The sequence below is a fragment of the Pholcus phalangioides genome, unplaced genomic scaffold, assembly GCF_987345545.1.
Source record: "Pholcus phalangioides strain wild (caught in Gottingen) unplaced genomic scaffold, Ppha-v1.0 ptg000031l_1, whole genome shotgun sequence".
NCBI classification, from domain to species: domain Eukaryota; kingdom Metazoa; phylum Arthropoda; class Arachnida; order Araneae; family Pholcidae; genus Pholcus; species Pholcus phalangioides.
Window position 1 is genome coordinate 4,306,718 of NW_028301621.1, and position 27,947 is coordinate 4,334,664.

The 27,947-nt window shown below is 36.8% G+C and overlaps 1 protein-coding gene across 3 annotated transcripts in view; it reads right to left on the minus strand.

Annotated features, from left to right (window-relative positions):
* Cad87A (cadherin 87A) overlaps positions 1-27,947 on the minus strand; it is a 672,761-nt gene that overhangs the window by 75,757 nt on the left and 569,057 nt on the right. For all 3 annotated transcript variants that reach the window (XM_089252829.1, XM_089252827.1, XM_089252828.1), the window contains 2 exons: positions 25,731-25,759; positions 8,880-8,940 (listed from right to left, as the gene is read on the minus strand). In XM_089252829.1, the coding sequence (XP_089108955.1) occupies positions 8,880-8,940; positions 25,731-25,759 (90 nt within the window). The remainder of the gene's footprint in view (positions 1-8,879; positions 8,941-25,730; positions 25,760-27,947) is intronic.

Consider the following 27,947-nt stretch of genomic DNA (forward strand, 5'->3'; position numbering starts at 1 on the left):
ATATACATTAGAATAAAAAAAAACAACAAAAAAACATTTACTTATTTATCTAACATTAAATTATACTATAATGTCTTTATCAATATATCTCCTTTCACAAAACACACACTTTAGATGCTTCTAATTTTTTTTATTAATTATAGTAAATACCACTTCCATCATATTAAGGTTGCTAGACATCCCGAAAAACAGTTTACGGAAAATTCACCTCACTGACTCACTCATTCACTTCCTCCCTCACTGACTCAGTAGCGCGCTCACTCACTTGCTCCCTCACTGACTCAGTAGCTCGCTCATTCACTTGCTCCCTCACTGACTCAGTAGCTTGCTCACTCCCTTGCTCCCTCACTGACTCGGTAGCTTGCTCACTCCCTTGCTCATGAACTCAGTAGCTCGCTCGCTCAATCACTGACTTGGTAGCTCACTTGTGTCAAACTGTTGTCTGTGAATTTTACGAACACACCAAAAAACTGGGACAACCCTAGTTTTTTGCTAATAAATGCCTTGTTCTAAAAAACACTTTCAGGATGCCTATCTGCCCATTTATTTTTTCCAGAATAACAGATTGATGAAATTAAATAAATTTTTTAATATTTAACTGTTTCATATTGTTGGCCTTTCAAAAGCTTATACAAGAGGATGCTGTGAATTTACACATAGATGTTTTGTAACATTTGACAAGAAATCTGAGATCATAAGGGAGTTAACAAGTGGAGGAGAGCTTGTTCTATTCAACCATGGTATTAGGAAAGAAACTGTAGAGGCAAAAATAGGTTTTAATTATTTGGGGTGGTCAAGTCTATTAGGAAGCTTAGTCAGAATATTGGACATATCATGAGTAATCTTATAGAGCATGGCTAAGCAGGAGATAAGTCAGTGAGTAGTGAGTGGGTGAAAGTTTGAATTTAAAATCTGAAATGGAACTGAAAGAGAACCAGCAGTCATAAATAAAGCGGGCAGATTTATTTTGGATAGATTTAAGTTTGTCAATATTACTAGAGGTGTCCCAGACCTCGGCTGCATAAGAAAGAATGGGAAAAATATAAGTTTGGTAGCAGAGAAGTCAGACGTCACGAATAGAATGTTTGAGGTTGCGGCGAAGGAAGAAAAGTTTATTGAGACATTTCTGGTGGTTTGGCTGGCACCTAATTTTTTTTTGATTTTTTTGTCAAGCCCTGTATTTATTTATATTTTATGATACAGTGTATATATTTCCCTCAAAATCAAATTACATTTCACTTATTTAAGATTAATTTTACTGTCATATATTGAGTCATATATCAGGTTTTAAATTAGAAAAAAAAAAATTTTTTTTAGTTGCATAAATTTCTTAATAAAAACTCGATTTAAATATTATCACTTTTCGAAGTTCGCAAGCCAAATGAAGTTTAAATTTTTCTTAAATTTTAAATATGATTGAAAAAAATAAAACATGTGGTAAGGTTTATTAATTTATTGATATGTCTAACAAAAAAAAAAATTCTTTTACTACGCTTCATTGATTATAAGTATGATAGAGGGCTGAAAAATACTGTATCTAGATTGTTTTTGAAGATTCTGAATAAATTATCATTGAAGAAAATGCTTAAATGAAAAATGTATAAATTTATCAAAAATGTATAAATTTATCAAAAATGTATAAATTTATCAAAAATGTGTAACTACATTTAATATATTGCTTACTTTTTCTGTCAGGAAACTGTGCAGAATCACAAGGAACTTGAACTTTTCCGTTTTTTCTTGTAATGCAACATGTTCTACTAACGGTTATGCTGTACATGCACAACCGAATGTAGTCCACACAAACAATAAAATACTGTGGAACTGCCTATCTCAACATTTGTGGGTTTTTTTTTCAGGGAAAAACAAGGAGTTTATGTCAAGTGGATCCAAACAAAGCTATTCTTATTTTACAGGATCATAAACCCTGTCTACAACTGATTTCTTCACCACCGTAATTTTTTTATATTCCAATTAGGATCACTATGGAACTGCTTCTGTCGGCGTCCCTGTTTCACTGATGGCCATCCATTAAGCACTAAAGCTTTTACCAAAGCCCTGGCTGGTGGCATCAAAAAGAATGTAGTTTTCGAGGGACAGCAGGAGTCCCCATATGGACGGATGCCTCCAGGTGACATATTCCCCACATAGGCGACACACTATACACTACCTCTCCTTCTAATTAGGAAATGGTGAGTGTATTCAGAACACCTGCATTGAAGCAGCCAAAACTGAACCCTATTGAAATGCTCTGTGTCAGCTGCGCAGGGTGCGGCCGCCTTTATCATAAAAAGAAAAAAGACTCAAAACATGGAATAAAGAAATTTTCAAATGTTTGGAAGAATTTCGGAAAACGATTTTTTTTTCTTTTCCCGCTTTCTCTCTCCCAAAAATTTCTGCCCTCAGTATGTCCCCCCCCCCGCCAAGGGTGGAATTTACAGAGCTCCAGCCCTAGGGGCCATGGCCATAGCGAGCATTCTCAGGGCCTCTGGTGCATAGTTTTTCATGGGGGCCTCCCTTGAAAGGGTTATACTCAAAAAAGAAGGGGGTTCGTCCCCCCCCCCATCTTCTATTCTGATTTTGCTGAATAATAAACTGTCAAAGATGTTAAGAAATGTGCTTGAAGTAATATTTCCTTCCCCCCCCCCTATTGATAAGTGCCCTACAGAGCCACTTTAGTGATCTCTAAATGTTTCATGGACCCAAGTGCTCTGGAACTGTGGCACACATCACTCAAGTGATCCGTAATTATATGTGCCGCAGATGACAAATAATCTGAGAATATGCCGCGGGTAACTTGAGTGATGTAGAATCGCACTGGAGGCCACTTAAGTGATCTGAAAATGTGCCACGGGCACTTAAACGCTCTGGAATTGTACCACGGGACACTTGAACGATCTGTAAATGTGCCGCTTAGTTCATTTTTAGATAATTAGGTTTAAGGAGGACAGGCCGTATCAGATAACCCCAGGGCCATATTTAGTCCGCGGGCCAAGGGCCTTTATGCGATTCATCATTATATGGCTTGGAGGGTGGGGCGCACAACTGAAGATAAATTTTGAGTTCATAGCCTTCAAATAACATTGAAATTAACAAAAATTGATTATAACAACATATAAAGGTATCTTCTTCTGAAATCCAAACTATTCAATTTAAAAAAATATTTTTTGCATTAAGAAAATAAAATTTTGATCGTCGGGGGGTGGGGGGGGGGGCATGAGCCCACCCATGCCCCCCCCCCCTCGGTGTACATCTGTGATCTCACCAATATGCGTTAGGATTCAGAGGGGCAGAGCTAATGACGAAATTTTGCAGACAAAGTGGGGAGGGGGGTCAGAGTTTCGCTGACTTTTGCTGAGAAGGGGAAGAAGGGGGTTAAAAATGGCTAAAAATTTGCTTACGTAATACTTAAACGGCCCCTAGAGGCCAAACACACTGTACTGACGTGACTATCCTGAGTCTAGGTATGGAAAACTTATCCATGCGATTTTTTTGGGGAGATTGAGCCAGCTTTCCAAAATTAATAAGTGGGGGGTGGTCTTGATCCCATTGGCCCAATACAAGTTTACGCCTATGAAGGTTCCAAGAACTTCCCTGTGAAAAATCGGGGTCCTCGAGAAAGATCTCAGTCCAAAAGCCCTGTCCAACGGAGACAGGATCATTTTAGTTGTGGAGGGAAGAATATGTAATTTTCCCCCCCTCTCCACTGAAAAAATTCATCAAAACGGCATTCCCCCCCCCCCCCAGAATTAGCAGCCTCCCTCAAGATTTCCGCCTGTGAAAACTGCCTTCTTGCCTAGTTCCTGCCCTGACTACCTAATTGTTGGGGTACTGGAAACAGGGCTGCAACTGGAGGGTCAAGTGTCCAGGGTGCTGGACCAGAGGGGGGGGGGCGCAAATTTCACCCTTTAACCTCCCTTCAATATAACTTGAAATATTTAAAATTTCTAAGAGTGCTGCGAACACAAATAGTTTGGGAATCCTTGATTTGTGTAAGGAGGAAATTTCATATTCCTAGTATTAGAATGCAATGGTCTCTCTCCCAAAGCCTCCTAGATACTACTTCTAGCATATCTCTCTAGGAGGCTTTGTCTCTCTCCACCCAATGTTAATTTCTTCATGCCAGCGCCTCTGTTGTGAAGGCTCGAAAAATTGGCCTTCGCGAACTTTTTAATAAGCTTAATGATTGTTCACTTTACCTCCTCCCACTTTTTTTCTTTTTTTCTGTTGTCTCATGTCCCCATCCCCAACAAGGGTCACACTTAAAAGAAGAGATGCTCTTAAGTTTACCAACACTACAAGCAAGAGAAAGGATTCCCCCTCCCAAGTTATCTCCAGAGGTGCCTTCAGGCACAGCACTCTGGGAGGATGGATGGATGCCGGGGAGATTGCGAGATAAGACTACTATTGTCACAGAACAAGTGCATTGAGATTCTAAAGAAAAGTAAAAAAATAAAATTTCGAGCAGATGACTTCTACTATTTAGAGAAATTTTTTGTCAAAAAGTTTTTTCCGAGTCAAGTGTGAGAAACATATCCACTCCAATTTTTTGGGGGGGCCGAGCCAGCTCTTCTAAAATGTTTAGGGGGCTCGGGCCCCATGGGCCGGATACAAGTTTACGCCTATGTTTTATTACCAAGTTACGCTACCATTTGATCCACGATCTTGACTCCATATTTAGTTTCGTTATTAGTTTCTGGAGTCTTTTTTTCAACAAGGTACCATTTCTCACGATTTTACGTTTTTTATTTCTCAATGGCGTTCTATTTTGTACCAATTGATGCACCGTTGGAGAAATAAGTTTATTCTGATTGAAATCTTCGTCATCAGAACCACTACTTGCTTCTCCACAGTTTGGCACAGGGTAGATCTCATGTTTTACTGCACTTTCATCATCACTGCTTCCAGAGTTTCTCTCATCTAATCTTTGCAAATCCATGAGTATTTCTTCAGTAAATATACATTTTCTCACCATTTCTAAACTATTGGAAATGATCACACACTCAAATTTTCTACATCCCAGGACAAACAATTTATTGGGTAATATGGAAAGAATGCTTGACAAAAACCAAAAATTACACCCCTGCTGACGGACACTTGCAGATAAGAATGGGAGAAAAGAAAGATCACACAAAAGGTCAAGTGCAAAAAAAGACTTTCAGAAGGATTATAACCTACTTAGAAATCAATGGTGATGATGAGAGTAATATTTACCGCATAATGTGCTAGGATATAAGGAAGGGTCACAATGACCCCCTTCCGTCTTTCTAGGTATTGTGCATACTCCATCGAAAGGCTACCAGGAATGATCGCCAAATCCTCCGTTTCATCCATCGCATACTCCATCGAAAGGCTACCAGGAAAGATCGCCCAACCCTCCGTTTCATCCATAGAAAGCCTACCAGGGATGATCGCCCAACTCTAAATTTCATCCATTGCATACTCCATCGAAAGGCTACCAGGAATGATCGCCCAACCCTCCGTTTCATCCATCGCAGTGTTCTAGCAGTGTTGTGCGTGTCTCGAAGTAGCTTCGGGGTCAACAGTCAAGAAATAAGGGTGACGGTATCTAGATAAGTAGTAATTCTTTGATGTTCCTTTTGGTTGGAAACCTCCCCCCTTCCGAGAATTAATAATGAATTGATTAACAATTAATTAACAATCGAGAATTTAATTGTGTTGTTTTTAATGAGGTGCACCTGCCCGTGTAATACTGAGATCTCATAATCAAAAAAAAAAAGGGATGTTAATAATGTGATATCTATGTGAAGTTTTATATGAAAAAATTAAGGAATGTAATTTTGTTTTTCAACAGCAACAAGGTTAAAGAGAAACCTAATTAAATACCCATTTCTACCTTTCAATCTGTTTGAGTTTTTTTTTGGAGTCACTTAACGCTTTCCTTTTCAGCCCTTTTGAACCTGGGTGTCAAAGATCACGATAGACTCACAAAATACAAAATACGATACTAAGAGTGGCCCAAGTCACATAATTGCACAAAATATTATTGCACAGTATTATCTGCTCGTATCTTCATTGTTAAAAAAGATAACGAAAAAAAACTTTGGTATACAATAAGAACATGCCAATTCAGGAAAAGTCGAGAAATTTCAGGAGGTTCGGTTTATTCTTAGCAGAGATATGCAATCTTAAACAGCTTGCAGGGTCATAATGACCCCCGTCCGTCTTTCTAGTGTTAAGCCATATATGGTAAACCCTTGACCCGCAGACCAAATGTGGCCCTGAAGGTTATCTGTTGTGGCTTGTAACCCTCAAACCTAATTTTGTAAAAATGAACTAAGCGGCACATTTACAAATCACTTAAATGACCAGTGGCACAATTCCAGAGCATTTAAGTGGCCCATTTCACATTTTCAGATCACTGAAGTAGGCCTCAAAGATCACTTTCAGCTAAGTAATCAGCGAAACAGTTACAGAACACTTAAATGATCCGTGGCACATTTAGAGATCCCTTGAGTGACATGTGGCACAGTTTTAGAGCACATAAGTGGCCCCCCAGTGTGGTTCTACATTACTCAAGTTACCTGCAGAACATTCCCAGATTACTTAAGTGATCCATGGTGTAATTATGGATCACTTGAGTGATGCGTGGCACAGTTCTAGAGCACTTAAACGGCCGGAAATATTTCCAAAGCACTTGAAGGAACCGTGAAACATTAAGAGATAATTAAAGTGACTCTGTAGGGAGACTTATCAATAGGTAGAACGTTAGTTCAGGTCCCCAATAACTATCGAAAGGTTTTTCCGTTTTTGGCGCACAGAATAAGTTGCCATTAAGAAAATTTCATATCTTCACAAAGGTTGGTTGATCATGTAAGCATCATCCAACCCCCCCACCCCCTGTCATCAAATCGGAAACCCCCTCCCATTTTGATGCTGACATAATATTTGAATGCCCCCTATGCTGTGGAAGTGATTGGCTATTGTGATGTCAATTTTGGAGGTGACGTGGGTGATCGTCTGTCAACTACTGGATATGTTTTATTATCGGCTGAGGTGCAGTGTCATCACAACAAACGTCAGCCAACTATTGCGACCAGTACAACAGAAGCAGAGTCCATTCTGTCTGCCGCAACTAAAGAGGCTATATGGATCAACAAACTAGTGAAAGAAGTTGGACTGTCTTCTGTGAAACCAGTTCTACTTTACTGTAATAACGTGGCCATAAACTTGACCAAAAATAGTGTATACCATGGAAGAACAAAACATATTGATATACAATATCAGTTTATGATTGAAGCTGTGAACCTCGGCCATATCATTGTCAGAAATATGGACACTTCAAATATGATAGCAGACTATTTGACAAAAACTGTCCACAGATCAAAATGTGTGCTCAAGGCAGGTAAAAATGTGATTTTGTCATGCTAGTATGTAATTTTCCTGTGAAAGAATCTCAATTCAAAGAAGATTGTTGGAAATTTCGCAGGTTTAATTTATTACAAAGAGCATTCTCTGTTGCAAAAATATAGTGATGGTAGAGAATTCAACTATCTTACAGTAGTGGTATCTATGAGTAGTTCAGAGACTGAATACATAGGTGGCCAAAAGTATGCATACAACTCTGATGCAAGTTCTATCATTCAAAATGGGGTGAAATCAGCATGTAAAGATAGTTTAGTGTTGGTTATTTAAGATGGCACTGAGCACTCTTACCAAAGTATATGGACATTTGTCCGAAACTACTGTGAAATCTTACCTGACAGGATGGGAAAGAGTACGCATTAGTCATTTTTTCAAAATTGTAACTCAATTCTTTGTAGAGCTACAGTTTTCATTTCTTGCCTGAATAAATAGACTATGTTTAATAAAAATTTTGATACTTTATCTCTTGAAGTTTTGTTTTGTAACCAAATATCCACTAGGTGCATATTCTTACCTTCCATTTACCCCATATGTTATAGCGAGAAATTAGAAAAATTTATCAAAATGGTCAGTGATTAGAGTCAGGTGGGGAAATTGGAAACAGGACAGCTGAGAGCGATTTGGTGGCTTTTATTGAAATCTAACAAACAGGATTAAGTTAGGGGTACTTTTGGCAGCCCTGAGACAATATTCTCACCTCTTTGATAGAAGTTGATTGAGCCTTGATAACAGCTAATAGTTAATAAACGAAATTCTGTTCCATGTTTCTTCTGTTTTTCAAGTTTTGCTTCCCCACCTGCTGTTACAAAAAAATAAGGGTCAAATTGCTGTTGTTATATGATTATTATACAGTCACATCATCATGCAGTGTTATTTTTTTCATATTAAGTCTTTTTGGTGATCGATCTATTCTGTTTTCAATTATACAAAAATGTTTCCCTTTTATATATTAACATTCGATGAGAAAATATTTGCAATAACTTTTTGGTTGGTTTGAGGTAGGAGGGTAGAACCCCCCCCCCCCCCCCGCACATAGCCTGTGCCGCTGTGGTGGTCGAGTGGTCATAGTGACGGACTCGCATCGCGGAGATCTGGGTTCGAACCCCACTAGCGCCACAGTGATGGTCGGCTGAAGTTGGTTTTCTGTGGTTTCCAACTTCAAGGCGCGAATGTGAACCGATCTCCCCGTTAAAAAGTCTCGCCACAGAGAGCAACAGGCCTAAAACGTAACAAATATTCAATCATTACACTTCACTCACAATTTGAAGAATAGATGGCAGCACTGAAATATCAAGCACACCACTCACTACACACTCAGACTGTTAGGTGCACTCACTTTATTCCAGACTCTGACACGAAGCTGGGCAGGAAGAGATCTCGGAAACGGGATAAGTCCAGTGGCAGAGCCCCTGGCATTCATTCATGCATATAGCCTCTGTTTATTGTAACATATATAATATATACATGCAAGCATAAAACTTTGTATTTCTTACTGTTCTGTCCAAAGAGGGTTTTCAGTGGTATTTCCTCTTGCTGTGTCATTCTCTTGTTGAACTATAGGCGTAGAGAATTAATAATATCAAAATTCACAAACAAAAAAAATTTAATTGTTAAAAATTTATGCAAAAGTTAGGAAACAATATCGTTATGATTTGGAGGTCAGAGAGAGGGCAGGGAATATCTTTTAGGCAAATTTTGAATGACCTTCAAAAAACATATTAAGGATTTTTTTTTTCAAATTTATTTATTTGGTTCTAAAATTAAATAACACATAAAACAGTTAAATCTCGATGCTTGTCGTCTAGAGGCCTAAGCCTGCACAGAACAACTAATCAAAAACTAAAGATGAAAGAAACAAAAAAAAAAATATATATATATATATACTAGCTACAATACCCGGCGCTGCCCGGGTTTTCTTCAATGAGGCTTTGTTGGATCACGTGATATCTCCCTCTTTCTTTGAGGGACATGCAAATCGTGTCTAAGTTAACCAATATGGCGACATCCTGCGCGACTCGTGAAATAAACAAATCTAAATTTTAAGAAACGTAGAAATGAATAGTCCCCCCCCCTTTTTTTTATGGGTGTTAAGTATTTCAATTCCCTCCCCCTGAACTTCAAGTTATCTATTTCTGCCTGTTTCAGCTTCCGAAAATGCTTAATTAAAGCTGTGGAATTTCTTCGATGCACTTTATGGGCCCATAATTAATTTTAAAACATCCTAAACTATATGAATTTATGCAGTTGAATATCAAAAGATAATACGTGGAGACATTAATTTTCATGCTTGAGAGGATATAAATACAAAGTTGAAATCAATGTTATTGAATGGATATCCAACTCAAAAGTAGATCCGGCAAATTATTCATATTTTTAATTTTCTGTGCTTCGTATCTCCAAGTGAATTCAATATTTCAAAAATCGAGAATTCAATTTAATTTTTAAAATTATTGATGTGGCAGGAAACCCCCCTCCCCCCACTAAATTTCCGTATTTATGCAGTTAAATCGGCAATTTTAATACTGATTTCTGTGAGAATAACCCTTTTCCTGACCCTCAAAGCGATGATGGTGATGATTATGACGTCTATTCAAAAAGCCTCATTACTGAGAGTATTGAAAATGTGGCAAACCATTATAAAGGCATAAACTATTATACATAACTGGCAGCATTAAAGAGGTGACAAACCATTGTAAAGACATAAACACGTCTGAAACTCATCGCTAGGGAACCACGGTAACCAAAGTAAACGTTCGGAAAGTGATTGTTGAGGCCCAAAAACCATTGTTGCCGGACAGTTTTTTGCCCATTTGGGGCATTTGCCCTGGTCTGACGAAATTTTAAAGTAGCCTATCGTTCAAGTCGGGTCCCATTTGGTATATATGCAAAATTTGGCGACGATAGATCTAAAATTGTAGATTTGTATAGAGAACATACACACACACACACACACACAGACACACACACAGAAAATCAATTTTATATATATATATATATATATATATATATTTGTTTCCATTTTATATTGCTGCAAATATTTAGTCCAAGATATTTGATAATTTGATATTTTGTACTTGTTGAATTTTTTGGCAGCAACAGTCGAGGTTCATCAGACATATTGGACTATGGAATTTTAGATTAAAATAAATTTCGGAATAAATTAAGTTGAAATGAATGACTTTTTAGTTTTTGAAATATTAAGGTTTAAATCATTAGCTAGAAACCATTTTCTGATTAAGCACAGGTCTTGATTTATTTTAGTTGTTAGTGTATTAAAATTGTTAGAAGAATATAAAAGAACTGAATCATCAGCGTAAGTAATCATGGTACCATGAATATTTAGTTTACATAAGTCGTTTATGAACATTATAAAAAGTAAGGGGGCTAAATTTGAAAATTAAAAAAAAAATTCTCATTTCTTTAGTGAATTGGTCTCACAAATGCTTCCACTTTTTCTGCAAAACCCCCACCTGTCTGAACCCAGTCTTCAGCACCCATTTCAGCAGCTACACCCTTCCATACTTTGTCAACAACATAGCGTTTGGCATGGCCCTCAAACCTTTTGTCTTAAATGGCACATTCATAAATACTTTAGAGATTCGACTGTCCTTATCTGCTTCCATTCTATAAAAACAATAGGCTCAGTCGGAAGATAATAGCAAACTCACTGGGCGTGCTAAGTGCTAATCGGTTCAAGGAAGAAAAAAAAAACAATTCATTCTGGGTAAAGCAGGTAGAAGCAGTTTGAGTCGGTTTATCCTTACAGTGGCAATGCTGAGATGCCTCATCAATTTGATCTGCGATTTTGGTCATCCCAAAATATCGAGTTCTTAACATATGCTTATATTTCCAATTTTAAAAACCGCTTATAGGGTTAAAGAAGATAGGCAAGTGTACCATGACCCACCCCAATAAGCTTTCACCTGCTTGCCCACCGCAATAAAGCAAGAACTGGTGCACTATGGTTTAGCAAGCCACACCCGCATCCAGAAAAGCATTTTCCCCAGTAGCACAATGGTACAGTCATGCGTCGGATCGGCGTCGATGCGACGCTGGTTCGTCGAATGAATACCGAGCGTCGAAAGAGGTCGGAAATTTCTACGTGTCCGATACCGAACGGTATAGTAAAAATGTATTCACTCGGTAAACGTCAAAATGCCTTCATTTTTTCTCTAAAATAGTTTTACTCTCATTTTTACAGCATTTCGTTTCAAAGGAGAATATCTTACACGAAATTAGTTTTTTTTTAAATAATCCAACTTTTTCGCCCATCATAACGTCGCACTTGCATTTATAACGACCGACAACGACCAAGAACCAGTGGCGTCGGAGCCAGGGGTGCTGTGGGTGCTCGAGCACCCACGGAAGTTTGTAGAACGGGTTTGAGCACCCACAGAATTGATTCAAAAATCGAAATTTCCTGCATGAATCTCAAGACGGGCACCCACAGGTTCGAAACACTTCCGACGCCCCTGCCAAGAACGGTACAAACCCCAAACACGTTTGAAACGAGGGCATAACGACATGAGCGTAATAGACCCCCTGGCCTCACCACATGTTTCCCCCCTTCCCTATCAGTGAGCTTCAACAGACGACCATTTTGGAAGACACGGCGTTAGTTACACGCTACAGGCCGGCGATTTTAAAATAGTTGACGCGGAAGACTGCATTTAGAGAAAAGGTAAGCATTATTTTACTATTATTGAACTAGGGGATAAATTTTCCAAGATATTTTCAATGTTTGTTACTTTTTTTTTAACCTTCGTTTTTTTTGTTATTTAAATTCATAAATCCCCGTTCCCTCCTGCTGGGCGGCCCTTTAGGTCAGGTTAAAATGGGCCCCTCTGTAGTGAATTTACAGTGTGAAAAAAAAGGTAAATAAGGGTTGTCACAGCACTTGAGCCGTACGTGTCGTAGCCTTGGAGCTACTTGAACTTGTGGGCCATAGGGGGCTTACATCCTGGGATAGGGTCCTTAGACCAGCGGTTCTCAACCGGTGCTCCGCGGCGACTCGAGAAAAATAAAATGAATCAGTAAATTTGATAGATAAGTAAATAAGAGAGGCCTACAAGGTTCTGCCATAAAAATTATGTACAGAAAAGGGCTCCCGGAGTTAAACAGGGCTCTGCCATAGAAATTATATACTGAAAAGGGCTCTGCGAGTCAAAAAAGGTTGAGAACCGCTGCCTTAGTCTAAGATCTTCTCAGGCCCTTCTATAGTGAATTCATAGCATGGAAAAAATGAAAAATGATCAGCCCCTCCCTTGTGAGCCATTTTGAGCTCTTCCTATAAATTTTGTGCTGAGCCCCCCAACCCATATATTTGCGTGTATATATACACAATACCACACACCATTTCTCCTACATACGGGACAAATAGAGATTTTCAGCCCCTCAATATTTTTTTTCATGTCATGTCGGCACCTCTGCTGCGCAGTTTCAGCTGGATCCCTACCAAAAATTCCGGTCGAGAGACTCAGCTTCAAGATGGGGGGGGGGGGGACATGCCTACTTGGTGATGATGAAAAAATATTTATTAGCCTATAAACTAAATGATCATTGGCGAGTTCATAGCATGCATGCTTGGGGCCCCCGTTAAAAGGTTGCAACATAAGTATACTTATTTTTTGTGAGGCTCCATTTGCCCCAGCTTATTTACAGACACGATTATGCACCTTTTTGCATCCTAAGCCTCACCCATGGGCTATCAGGGCAGGGGTTTTTTATGTGATTCTTTGAAGTAAATTTTTGTATAAGACTATTTTATATAAATTATATTTTTATGTAAAAATTGAACAATTATTGAATTTTGTCATGACAGAGAATGCAATCATTGTGCCCCCCCCCTTCCTCGAATGCAAGGGGACATGCTTAAAATTGTTTAAAGTATGTACATAATAGATCAAATATGACCATGGATATTTATTATTTGAAATCTGTATACTATTCACCTATTTGAAATTTTACCTGCTATGAGAATAGTATGAATAGCAATTACTGAAAGTGATTTAAATCAGTGATTTTTTTTTAAAAATCAGTTGATCTAAATCACTACAACCCTGGTCATTTTGTCACACACTCACCTGATTTCTCTCCAGGTCACTCCAATACTCACACACTTTCTAAATCACTTTTTATGTTACTCCTACGCTTGCACACTATTACTGTCACTCATGGGCTTGCATGCTCTTTTTGCTGCGGAGTCACTTAGTTCCATGATCACTTGGTAGAACTGTGGATTTATAGTTTAGCCACCCTTCTCCCAGTTGACTACTTGACCAGTCATTCCTTAAATTTTCAGCCCCTTTGAAATTTTTGCTATGATTTGTAGCCTGCTTAGCCTCTTTGTGAATACGCCACTGGGGATACCTTACCAAAGATTCTTGTCTAAGGGCCGGCCATCTTCAGGATGTAAAGAGGGGGGTATGCCTACTTGATGATGGTGAAAATATTTATTAGCCCATCAACTATATATAGATCATAGCCTCTGATATACTAAGCTGGACCCATAGTCTCTAAGGGCAGGATTTTTTATGTGATTCTGTGAGTATATTTTTAATGTAAGTGAACAGGATTACATCCTTTGTCAGCTCCCCCACTCTACATGCAAGGGGCAATGATTCAAATTGTTCAAAGTATGTACATGAAATATTAATAAGCAAATGTATAATTTGAAATTTTTATACCACTTGTATCTATTTGAAATTTTTCTAGGTGTTAAACATGACACAGTGAAACTTCGATACAATGAAAATAATTGCCTATATAATGATACTACTCTGTCGTCTCTCACTATTCCACCAATAAATTGTGTGCAACGGTAAGTATTTTTCTCTTTCTTTGAATACCATTAAATTGGAATTTTACCTTTTATGATATTTTATTATTTTAAATAAAAGTTTTAATTCTAAATAATTTGACACAATTAGAAATGTGATTGATAGCCTTTCCATATAATCAATTATAAACTTGTCAGAAGTTGTGCCTTGGATTACACTAATCATAATCATCAATAATAATGCGATAAGCGATTGTTATACGTGATTAAGAATCCGAAAAAAAAGGAATGACAGGTGCTCTAATCTGTTGGAAACTGATGTTCAACTGCCATGGGTGCAAATTTGGTTAAAATGGTAAATTTGAAAAATTTAGAGTGAAAATTAATTATCAAATATTTTTAGTGTAGACAATTCCTATAATAATGATGGTAATTTTGTATAATTCATAATATAATTTGGATGTACAGTATATATGAAGTTCATGCATTGAAAGATTAACCTCTGATTGTGCAGCTGATTGCTATACAGGGTTGTCACGAAGGAAATATTGCTGAGTTGGAATATCCCTCATATCATATATATGGCCTTGCTAAGTTGTAATAATCTGTCTTTATATCTACCATTTATTTCATAAAACCTTGACATAAAAAGTCCAAGCATAGGTCTCCATACAAAACTAACAAAAAAAATATAAATAATTTGAATTCTGCACAAACTGTTTTCAAAGTGGTGCATTTGTTAGTAGTTTATGTGTACAATTGCAGACTTTATATAATTTACAATAAAATAAGTATTAAGAAGACACCAACGACCAGACCACCAAGAATAAGGCATGAAAAATACAAAAATTTGTACTTTTAGTGTATTTGCCTTATTCATTGGTGTCGTCTTAATATTCTTGGGCAAAGTTGATCTACTCTTCCGAATAAAATAAGTAAAACAATAAGAAAACCCATTTTGTTAAGTCACAAATAAAGAAGATTGAATTTTATGTGGAACTTCTATAAGCTTCCCTGCTATAGTATGAATGAGGTACCTACTCAAATTTCAGGATATAATTGAAAGAATATTCATTAGTACAGTATAAATGTGTTGGTTTTTTTTAAGTCACAGTTTTTCCTGCTGCAACTGTGCTTACGCTTTTGAAAATGTGATTGTGGAGACGAGCAAAAATTAGTGGAGCTTCTGCATTAATTTTCATTTCAAAAAACCATGTTTTGAAAAATTAATTATCAAATAATATTTTTAGTATAGACAATTCCTACAAACGGAAAATTAGTTTATCAAATGAACAAAACATTGCTTTAAATCTTAACCGCTACGTGAGATCAAGATTTAAACCAAGATCTGAGTATATTCTTGTATGTGCACACACACATACACATAGTTTGTAATTTTTGTACTACATTTTGTCTTATTTTCATTCTATAAAACTGAATTCGTTCCGCTAAGAATCATCCAGTGAATTTCGGTCACTGTTTAGAAAGTCCAAATCAATCCAGAAATCAGATTTTTTTTAACATGAAACTCAAGATGAACACCCGCTGATACAAAACATTTCCAACATCCAGTGCAAATGTATCAGTAGCTATTATTTTTTGTGGTATTCATGTTATTGGTCTACGAGATTATTTTTATGTTAGAGAATGTGAATTTTTCACACGATAGGCATAAAGTTATCAAAGATATTGGTTTGACACCAACTCAACATTTCAATATATACCTATTTAAAATTAACAAGATATCGTGAAATATTGTTGGGTGGGTGGGCTTGAGCCAGTGAAAAGTTGCACCTGCGAATCATACTCATAAAATATATTTCTCTAATGTAGACTACTATCAAAATATTCTCAATATTCAATAAATTAAAAGAAATGTACACTCATTGCCATAAAAATTTGCAAACCCAGAAGAAGTCGTCAAAATGAATCGAAATTTTACACATGTAAGTACTACGTTGATATAAGTAAGTGATTAGAAAATCCAAGAAAAAGGATCATTTATTGCAGAAAAAAGTACAGATGAACAGAAGTTTTAGTACTCTGTTGGACCCCCTCTAGCGCGAATGCACGATGCGATACGAGCGGGCATTGAGGCATACAAGTTCCGTATGATGTCCTGAGACATCTCGTTCCATATTTGCTGTAAATGCGCCTCTAGTTCGACCAACCTCGTAGGGTGTCCAACTTGCCGTCCTAAATGATCCCAGATATGCTCGATTGGTGACAAATCTGGGGATAGAGCAAGCCAGGGAAGGGTGGTAATGTGGCGGAGGCAGTCTTGTGACATCCTTGCTGTGTGTGGCCTAGCATTGTCTTGTTGAAAAATGGCTCCATGCCATGAGTGGCAACACATGTGGCTGAAGGATGTTATGGACGTACCGCTGGGCTGTCATTGTGTCAATATTAGGGGTGACCGTGTATCGTAAGCAATGGCACCCCATACCATGACACCAGCTGTGGGAGCGGTGTGCCGCTGTAAAGCGAAGGCAGGATTGAAGCGTTCACCACGGGGCCTCCACACACGAACACGATTGCCATCACTGCTCAAGTTGAATCTTGATTCGTCGCTGAAGACGAGCTGGTTGCAGTCCAATCCCGTCGTGCTCGACACAACTCTAAACGGAGGCGTTGGTGGGTGGGTGTCATTGGCAGCACACGTAATGGGCGCAGCGATACCAGATGTTCTTCAGCCAGACACCTTGCAATGGTTCGGGAAGACACAGTGGCCCGTAGTGAAGCTACTGCCTGTGTCTGGATAGCAGCCAATGAGGCAGTTGGCTCTATGCGTGCGTTTCGGATGATGTGACGGTCTTCTCGACGACTGGTCTGTCGAGGGCGTCCTGAACCTGGTCGCCGTGTAAATGACGTCTCTTCTGTCCACTGGTCCCAACACCTCCTCACAGTAAAATCAGAACGGCCTAGTTGTCGAGCTACTCGCCGAGCTGACCACCCAGCTTCCATCATCCCGATGATTCTTCCCCTATCGAACTCTGACAACTGCTCATATGGTCTTCGACGACGGCGTAACGGCATGTCTACCTCAGCATTTCCTTTGCAAACGATTAAATTTGCTGTTGCGCCCCAGAAGCATATTTTTCAAATGCACCGCTATTCCGTGATTACACGATTTTATTCGTAATTTTTTCCACACAGCCAATCACGTTGCTTCAGCCTCTACAATGATATACGTAACTCTAAAATATTTTCAATTTCGCCGAACAGCAGAGCAAACAAGTTAGATATTTCCACTGCTGTTTCACAAGATATTTTAAATGTGTAATCACATTATTTTCAATGCAATATAAATTATTTCATTTTTTAAATCAACAAATTTAAACACTAAGCACAAACTGAATTATTCAAACAGCTAAAGGCGGATCACACGACTTCAGACATCATAGAAAATCTTTGCAAACTTCGTAACAAATTTCTCCAATTTATCAATGCATTTTTGATACCAAGTCAACTAAAAATAAACATATAAATTGCAGTATAAAAAATATATATCGTACATGTTAATAATATATGAAATATTTAAACATCTATTTAAATATCAGAACTTCGAAATATAGAAAAGACGCTAAAAGGAATTACATTTTTTGAACATCATTATTGGTCTCAATTTTTTTCTAAATGTTTTTGTTGTAATATTCAATTGATTTATTACATACTAAAATTTTAAGTGTTTTCAAAATATTTTGTAATTTATCATATTGGCAAAGAAAAAAGATTTAAATCATTTTCGGAGAAGTGAAAAAAAATTAAATGATCTAGCTGGATTCTCAAACCTTGGAATTCAGGTTAGCGGTCTGATCACCTACTCTAATTCTGTTATCAGATTAGGACCTAAGACTGCTAACTACCAGAAACAAAGTATTTTAGTGGTGCTTGAAAATTTTACCTTTATTGAAATGTGTTACTACTTTCACATTCACTACCATTAACCACAGAATTTTCCTTTTTCCCCTTACGAGAATTGAAGTAAATAATGTATGGCATACAGTGTGTAAATCAAAGTTATAATGTTAACCTTTTACCTGCCGAATTAAAATTTGAATTCATTTGAATTTTTTTTCTATTATTTTCTCTTCTGATCCTCCTATATATATTTATTTATTTATTTATTCTTCCTTGAACATATAGGATTATTCAAAAAAATTAAATTTTTGGCATAGGAGCTGAAATGAAATTTTCGTTCTGTAAATTAAGTTTGGAATCTCACCCATTCAGGAAAAGAAAAATTTAGTGCTTTCTAATGTAAGAAAAATATTTTCTCTAATTAATAAAACTCATTTTACCAACTGGGAACAATGATTGGCCATTAAAAGATTAATAACGAAGCCTTGTGACCAAAAACACAACAGAGAAAATGATAATGAAAATTATTGTAAACCAAGAAGCGATGTGATTGGCTGAATAGAGCTGAAAAAAATTGTGTAATCGCGGAATAACGGTGCATTTGCAAAATATGCACCCTGCATAATCTGGATCAAAAAAAAAATTATCAGTTAAATGGCCACTGATTTTTTTACCAGGGCTTCATGTGATCCGCAGAGGTGGTTCTGTACTCTGGACCTTCAACAAGGGTCCAACTTTTCTCACGTTACACCGGTCGTTCGACTTTACAAATGTGACTCGTAAGGACCAAAGAACTTTGTAAGCTTTAGACTTGCACCAAACTGCGTTCTTTGTATGGTGGACAAGTCACCTATCTTGTGCTGATGTGCCTCTTCTCTTTTTGTTGTACTGTTTTGAATTTTCCAGTTGCATCTTGGCAATATTTTCTTGTGCTTCTTCTCGCATGCAATCACGATCTTGAATCACATCATTGAGAAACTCCTTCTCCAGAACAGCTTTGATGCATAAATCATCTTTGTTTACCATCCTGACTCCCATCAAAAATTAAAAAGGAGTATACCTTGTGCTTCTTGATGGGGTGCTATTGATGATTCTCTGCACATAAGCTACAAATCTGTACCATTTTGATGGGTCCTCGATGGACAATTTGGACAAAACAGGTATCAGAAACACATTTATCCACTCCACCTGTCTGTCTCCTCATGGAATCCCTCATAACAAACACAGATATTATGAATTTCCACATATAACGAAGATTTTCCATGTCCCATGAATTTCGTATTCCTTATCTGTGTTATTTTGATTGCTAGAACACTGATTTCAGCAAAGTACAGCTATTATAAATAATGTTTCAAGAACTGGTTTAATATTAACAGATTATTTAGTACGTTAAAAGTGGAGATACATAAACTAAGCTAAATACCTAAACTGCTTACTTGAATCAAGCCAGTTGTTCATGGCATATGCTACTACATGATGTTCCTCTCGACCTTGAATTCACTCTGTCAGACTATGATTCCTGTGTGTACTTCAAGATCGAAGGGGGAACAATCATTGTTGGAATATATGCGGATGACATTCTAACTTTCAGTGATGATTAGGGATACGTAAATTTCGTATTTACAAAATAACCGCGATAAATGCAAAATTTATGAAATAAATGCGATAAATGCAAAATTTATGAAATAAATGCGATAAATGCGAAATTTACCAACTTTGACAAATAAATGCTGAAATTTGATTTTTTTACTACTTTTTCGCGGAATCTAGGTAATTTACACTTTTTGAAGTGGAAAAGTAATTTTGCTCAGTACTTGTGAGCGTGCTTGAAAGGGAAAACACAAGCACTTTTTCCTTTGACATTGTGTAATAAATACAGTCGAGTTCGGTTATAACATAGCCCCTAGGTGATTCAAGAAGTGTATGTAATAACCGACGAGTATGTCATAAGGGAGGTGTTGAAATTAGATTACGTAGCAATGACATATATGCATAATTGAGATTGTCGTGGAAAAAATAAGCTTATGCCTCACATAATTGAAATATAATACGGTTTTTGATTGGTATGTGAAAATTTTGGAAATTTATTTGAATAAATGCAATATTTTTTGAGATGTTTACGATTTTTTTAAAGTTATGCTAATGGTTTTCCCCTTTGAAGTAGGTATATTGTATTGTACAATTAAAAATACAGAAAAAATAATCCCACTGATGTTCATGAATTCACAAATTAATATTAATACACTTGAATTAGCCACCAGTCTCAACTTGAATTGAGACCACCAATAAAAAGATCACAAAGTTGTAAAAACAAGTAAAAATTCCCCATAATTCCGAAAAGCATAGACGATACAGTTCTGCACAGGAAGACAGGATTTTAAATATCAAAAATTTTATTGCCAAAATAGTTACATTTATTATCGACAGATGGCGCTAAAGTTTGTTATTTATAATATTCAGTGTATTGAATCACTGATTGACTGATCACACATTGATTTCACTTCCTAATCTGTCGATTAGGAAGTGTAACTATTCCATCCATGTATTTTCGCGTTTATTGAAAAAATTTAGGGCTAAGATATTGCACGTATACAAGGAATGCTGTCCATAAAAGGCTGTTTTAACCATTTTCCTGGGTTCTTGTTTTTCTTTTGCAGGGTTATATCTGGATTATTTTGTTGGTTATGCCCATTTTTTTTCGCTTGTTATATCCACAGTGTATGTTTTAAGCAGGGTATGTTATAACAAAGATAAAAAATGTATAGACATGAATGGGAGAAATTTTAAGATTTCACAACCTATTTTTTTATTCACCGGTTATATAATAAGTGTACCCGACTATATATGCAACTTTTTTGAATTTCGGAAAATGATGCTATAAAAAGCATTTGAAAAATAAGGTTAAATTAATAGAAAATAGAGGTGCATTTTTTTTTTAATGCAAAATTTTTGATTTAAATCGTTTCACTTATTCGAGTTGTTGTGTTTTTTGTTTGTGTGTGTGAACGAAAGTGAAATTTTTCATTTGGAATTCGTTATTGTTAATAAATGCGAAATTTCTAATCTGAATTTTTTTTTTTGCAAAATAAATGCGAAATTTCTGATTTAAAAAAATTAACCATTGTTTGGGTATGAGGATCACTCATGATCAACAGAACAGAAAAATTTTCACTGATCAAAATAAATATTTGAAGAATGTTCTTGTTCATTTTGGCATGTTTGATTGTCATGGTGTTGCCACTCCTCTTGAAGTAGGTGTTAGTCTATCTAAGGAGAATGAACCGAAGGCTGAATCTGAAAAAGAGATGTCCAATATACCTAACAGAGAATTGGTTGGAATTTCTTTGCTGCATAATCAAGGATGCCTGATATAGCTTTTGCTCTTGGTCATCTAAGCAAGCACAACAACAATCCTGGAAAAACTCAGTGGATTGCATTGAAACCATATTCTTCAATACATCAAATCAACTGTTTCCATGAAGGTGATGTATGAAGCTAATCACTCTGAGGTGTCTGCATATGCTGATGCAGATTGGGAGAAATTATTTAGACATCAAAAGTCCATATCTGGATATGCATTCATGACATCTAAGTTTAACTGAAGCCGAATATATGTCTGAAAGTTTAGCAATACAGGAATGTGCCTGGTTGAGAGGGATAATGTGTGAGCTGAAATTGAAAGATCATCAAAAATCTACTGTGATTTATCTCTACAATAAAATCTGTGTGTAGAGAACCTAGAATTCCGTGATTGTACCGAATACATAGATGTCATCACATCAGATCCAAGATCAGAGAAGGAGGCATACTGCTTGAATATGTCCAGAGTCAAGATATGATTGCAGACATATTGAAGAAAGGACTGCCAAGACCAGCTCATCAAAAGCTTTGCAAAGAACTGGGACTTGTCACCTAATTTCCACTAAGACAATTCAGACAGATATTGAATTAAAGAAGGTGTTGGTGTAAATAATGCCCAATGCATGTTGAATGTTGTTTGTAATACCCTGATCTGTGCTGTTTATGATACATTCCTCTTTTTGGTGTCGTGAGTGTTTTGTGATTTATAGTGATGTTGAGTTTCTGTAATAAATTTTTTTACAGATATACAGATTTCTACTACAGGTTATGGAACCCAATGTATACATAAGTTCTTCATTAATACAAACAGATATTCAGGGAATACAGTAATCATTTTAACAAGAAACTCAAAGATGTTTTTCAATGAAAGATAAATAATATTTTTAATACTTGGAATGTGTCACCTTTTACTTATGTCTTCCTTAAATGATCATTTTTAGTTCATATGAAATTTAAAAATTTTGGGTTTTAGGGCTGATTAGCTTAGATTAAATCATCTTTCAAGACTAAACTTATTTGAATAACAAAACATGAACTGTGCATGGATACATCAATACAAGGGAAGGAGGAACAGCTTGGATGGAACAACATGGATTATTCAATTCAGCACCTCCCTATGGGATCATTCAAGTATTACGTCAGCATCGATGGGGTGATGGAGGGGCTTTCCAATTTGCTGACTTTTGATGATGGGGGGGGGGGGGGGGTTTGGATGATGCTTCCGTCATCAACCACCTGATCAAGCTTTATGAAAATATCAAATTTTGTTAATGGCATTTTACTCGGTGCGCCAAAAACGAGAAAAATATTAACTAGTTTGCAGGCACCTGAAATAGCATTCTCCCTGATGATAAATCCCTCAGAGTCACTTCAGCGATCTCTAAATGTTTCACGGATCCTTCAAGTGCTCAGGAAATATGTCTGGGCTACTTAAGTGCTGTGTAACTGTGCAACGCAAGGGAATGTTCAGCAGGTAACTTCAGTGATGTACAACCACACTGGAAGCCACTTAAGTGCTCTAAAATTGTGCCACATGTCACTCAAGAGACCTCTAAATGTGCCACGGATCATTTCAGTGTTCTGGAACTGTCGGGGGTAACTCAAGTGATCTTTAAATGTGCAGCAGGCCACTTAAATGCTCTGAAATTGTGCCACGGGTCATTCAAGTGATCTGTAAATGTGCTGCTAAGTTCGCTTTTACAAAATTGAGTTTGAACTAGCAAGCCACATCAGATAATCTTCAGGGCTACATTTGGTCCGCGGGTAAAGGGTTTACCATATATATATGGCTTAAAGGGTGGGTCGCTATGATTCTTAAAGAGAAATTTTGAGTTCTTACCCTTCAAAATATCATTGAAATTAACGGCATTTTCTTTTGAGATTGTAATTTTTTTTTAATGTTTTTTACATTAAATTTTTTTTCGTCTGGGGGAAAGCACACGAGCCCCCTATGCCCCCTCTCGCGCAAGTTTCTGATCCCACCAGCATGTCTTAGGAGATAGGGGGCAGTGCTCATGAAATTTTGCTGACGAGGGGGGTCAGAGTTTTGCTTACTTTTGCTGGTGGGGGTAGGAGGTCAAAAATGGCTAAAAATATGCTGATGTAATACTTGAACGGCCCTACACTCAATGAACCATATTTTTGCTTTCTCAAGAGTGACCCCCCCCCCCCTGAAAATTCAGTGCATTACAAATGTCTGATAAACAAAAAAAATCACAGTTCATTACCTAAAGATCAAGTGAGGGAGTGGATAAGCTAGTAGTCAACAGAGTCAGTTAGCGATTGAGAGAGAGTGACTGACAAAATAAATGAGGATGTAATGTCCCCTTAATATATTAGAAAATGACCAATTTTTATGGAACATGGTTAAATCCATTGTTCTATCACTTTGGTTCCCCCTTGCAGCGGCCCACTGATTGATGTCTAAAGATGCGCTGGGTGCAAAAAAAACGTGTGGCCATGTAGGAAAAGAAAAGTGCAAAGGCGAGATGAAAGAAGAAAACTGTTACGCGGGTAGTCTACAATAGTATCGGATGGCGTTGGATTATCTCTGTATGGACTCCATCTAAAATTTGTTAAGTGTTCATGTTTAACTTCGACAATAACCTAAATTTCTGGATAATAGTAGTATTATAGTTATGTGTTAATTAATTGTTAATAAACAGAAGATTAGAATTATCTTTGACTTACGTACTCTAACATGAAATACTAGTTGTTACCTTGTGAAATAAATATCTGGCTATGGCCCGGTTTCATTGGCACACAAATTGACTGCAACTGCACATCACTCTTATCACATTCTTATTTTTTAAGGAGAGGGACAAAAATAATTTAGTCACTATTGACAAGGAATGTGTTGGATTTCAATGCAGCAAAATACAGTCAATGTGTTTTTTTTAATGACACCCCCGCCCCCCCAGAGAGCAACAGGCCTACAACGATAAATCATTCAATCATTACACTTCACTCATAATTAGAAAAACTGTTGGCAGCACTACACATAACAAGCATTACACAGAAACAAACTTCACGCCCGGTTTCACTACACGTACATTCCAACATGTATCAATTCGTTAGAGGTTCTGCAGAGGAATATGGACGAGGAGCACGTGTGGTTCAGTAGTAGTAATAGTAATGACACCCTATAATTCCGTCGAAATGGATGTTGCATTGACTAGTTGTCGATCAAAGTGGGAAACATATTGGGTAGTTGCTATATGACATATAGATATAACACAATATATGAACAATGAGTTATTGTACCAGTCGCTATAACACATGGTCGTTATTACAAGTGTCAACTGTATCTACCAGGATACTATTAAAAATTGAGAATATTACATTTAACAAGTCTAGGTCTAATCACTGCAGGGGTTTACCTTTGGAGGGGGGCACGAAAACTTCCATCCTAAGGCATTTTGAATTACCACCCTTTAAAAAGCATGAATCAACAGATTGGTTGATATATATATAACTAGCGATACCTGGCACTGCCCGGGTTTTCTTCAATTACTGGTAGGATTGAAAAGGTGACAAACCATTATAAAAGCATATAAACTATTATACATATACTGGCAGTGTTAAAGAAGTAAAAAATCATTGTAAAGGCATATACATGTCCGAAACGTATTGGTAGGGAACCACAGAAACCAAAGTAAACATTCTGAAAATGACTGTTGAGGCCGAGAAACAATTGTTGCCCGACAGTTTTTCATCCTTTTCGGGCATTTGTCCAGCTTTGACAAGCTTTTAAAGTAGCCTATCATTCAAGTCGGGTCTCATATGTACATATCTCGGGTCTCATATCTCGGGTATATATGTAAAATGTGACGATCGATCGATCTAAAATTGTCAATTTTTATAGAGAACACACACACAGAAAATCAATTTTATATACGTACTAGCTATAATACCCGGCACTCCCCGGGTTTCCTTCAATGAGGCTTTTTGGATCATATGATATATCCCTCTTTGAGGAACATACAAACCTAAGTTAACCAATATGGTTATTTCCCGCGCGACTCATGAAATAAACAAATCTAGATTTAAAGAGGATTCTAGATTTGTTTATTTCATGAGTAAGTGAATGAAATACTTTACTTATGCATCAGAGTTTTTCAACTAGGGTGCTACATGAGAACTGTAGTTGTGCCATAAAAATTTTTTAGGGCCATTATCAGATTGATTTTGTCTGAAGCCGCAGATGTATTGATTATACAGTATCTCGGTACTTAAGTACAAGGAATTAATTATTTTTTTTCAAATTAGATGCATGTGTAAGAAAAACTGAAATAAGTCATAAATGAAGTTGACAAGAGAAATTTAGAGGGTTAAAATAACTTACTGGGCACTTCAGACACTCTTGTTATGTACCTATAGAAATATATCAATAGAGTTAATAATTTTCCAGACTAACAATGAACATTTGTTTTAACCCTTAAACTGCTCTCATTATAAAATAGATAACCAAGCTCCTTAACCATACATGCACCTTATATACATTCCTCTTCTGAATCACTAATTCATAGTTGTGATAAAGAGGGAATTTTACTCTAGTGCATACAGAGAGGTATAGGTTATTTTTTTTAATTATTTTCACAGTTTAAGGGTTAAATAAGAAAGTTCACTTAAACTAGTCAAAAATTTACAGATACATTATAAGACAGAGATTTCATATATAAGATTAAAATATGCAACATATATATTCTGTGGAAGAGTAGATAAACTTTGCCTAATAACACTCAGGAAAAATCGCCAACAAAAAAGGTAAATAAAAGGAAATTATGAAGACTCCTTATGCTTAACACCATGGCTAAAGTTCATTACAAGCAGGAATTGTAAGAAAATTCGAATATACCTGTGGGGAATCAGTTAAAGCCAACCACAGGGTTGTTGATCTCGGGGTGTTGTATTCTCCTAAGACAACATAAATAAGAGGAAGAGAAATACTTATGTGGAAACTCATTTTTTTTACTTCTAGGATTAACGTAGTTTGGACTACTTTTTATTTTTGTTTCCACTCAACTAGATTGTACATGGCATTTAGACATATAGGCAAGGACACTGGAACATATCTGCTTGTGTTGCTAAAGCAATACCAATTATTTGAATGGTATTGCCAATCACCATTTGAACATAGCTCAAATATTGCACTGAAAGTGCTTTTTCTTTTAATTAAGGTGTCCGACTACGTTGAAAACGTCATTTCGGAAGAAAATATGGATTTTCATTTTTTTATAAAGCCCTATTTGTTGTGATCCCAAAACGAGCCTTGTTTTGTTTATATGATGCTTAGAATCAAAGTTACATTCACTTTAGTGCTGCGTTTTTACATACAAGTAATACGTGAATAAAGACTTTAAACGTGTTTTATGAAGAATGCTATTTTTGACATTTTACTTGACTTTGTGACATGATTTGTAAATATTAGTGCATTGCATCCTTACGAAATTTTAATGTGATATTTTGCTATATATTGTTGAGGTTATGAACCAAAATCTAAGGCCGAACACATACTGAGGAGTCGACAAAGAGAGCGACTTCAAAAGAGAAAATACATCGAGATCAGCATTGATGTCCCCTAACATACTGAGGAGGCAGAGAAGAGCGAAAATGACCGCAGGCATTCTGAAGGGTAAAGAAGAAAAGCCTTTGAGCGAGAAACGTGACATCTCGCCAACTAGTAACCCTACCAGCCTGTTCATGCCAAATCAATCAGTTTGGCAATATTGGAGGATTCCGATGAACCAGCGGTTCTCAACCAGTGTCCCGCAGATCCCTTAGGGCTCTGTGTAAACTCCCAGGGGCTCCGTGGCCACTCGAAGAAAATAAATTAAAAAAAACAGTAAATTTAAAAAAAATAATTAATATTTTTGAATAATAAAAATAAGTCAGAAACTTTGATGAATAAATAAAAAAAATAGGCGTCTGGGCTCCGCCATAGAAATTACATACCGGAAAAAAGCTCCGTGGGTCAAAAAAGGTTGAGAAGTTAATCCTCAAAAGACTACAAGTCCTGTTTATATATGTTTTTAATGACTTCTTGTATCAAACCCTTGTTTCGAATATTATTGCACAATATGTATAAAGATTGAAATAATTATACTTCAATCAAGATAGAGAGACAATACAATTAGTTAGACACTGAATAAAAATACATGCCTACAATCCGCAGAAGCTAATTTCGATACTTTCTAAAGAAAATATCACCGTTAATGAGATGAAGCGAGAGGTTATCCATACACCTCAATGATGAAACTGTAATTTTTTTATGGCCAGCGTATCATTATGAAAATGATTGTTATTAGCGATAAATGTATACATGGTCGTTAAGCACAAATTATCAGTGTGGATCCATTATTTATGAAATCCCAGAATTACAGATTCCTCCTATATGCAGGGCCGTCTTAAGAGCATCATGGGCCCAAGGGCCAAATGATTTTTTTGAGGCCCTACCAGGCAAATTCCCGAAAATCTCAACCACATCTCACTTTTGTGAAGCCTTTTTTATCTTGAGGTCCCACGGTCCTTGCCCTGGTGGGTCCATGCCTTACGACGGCAC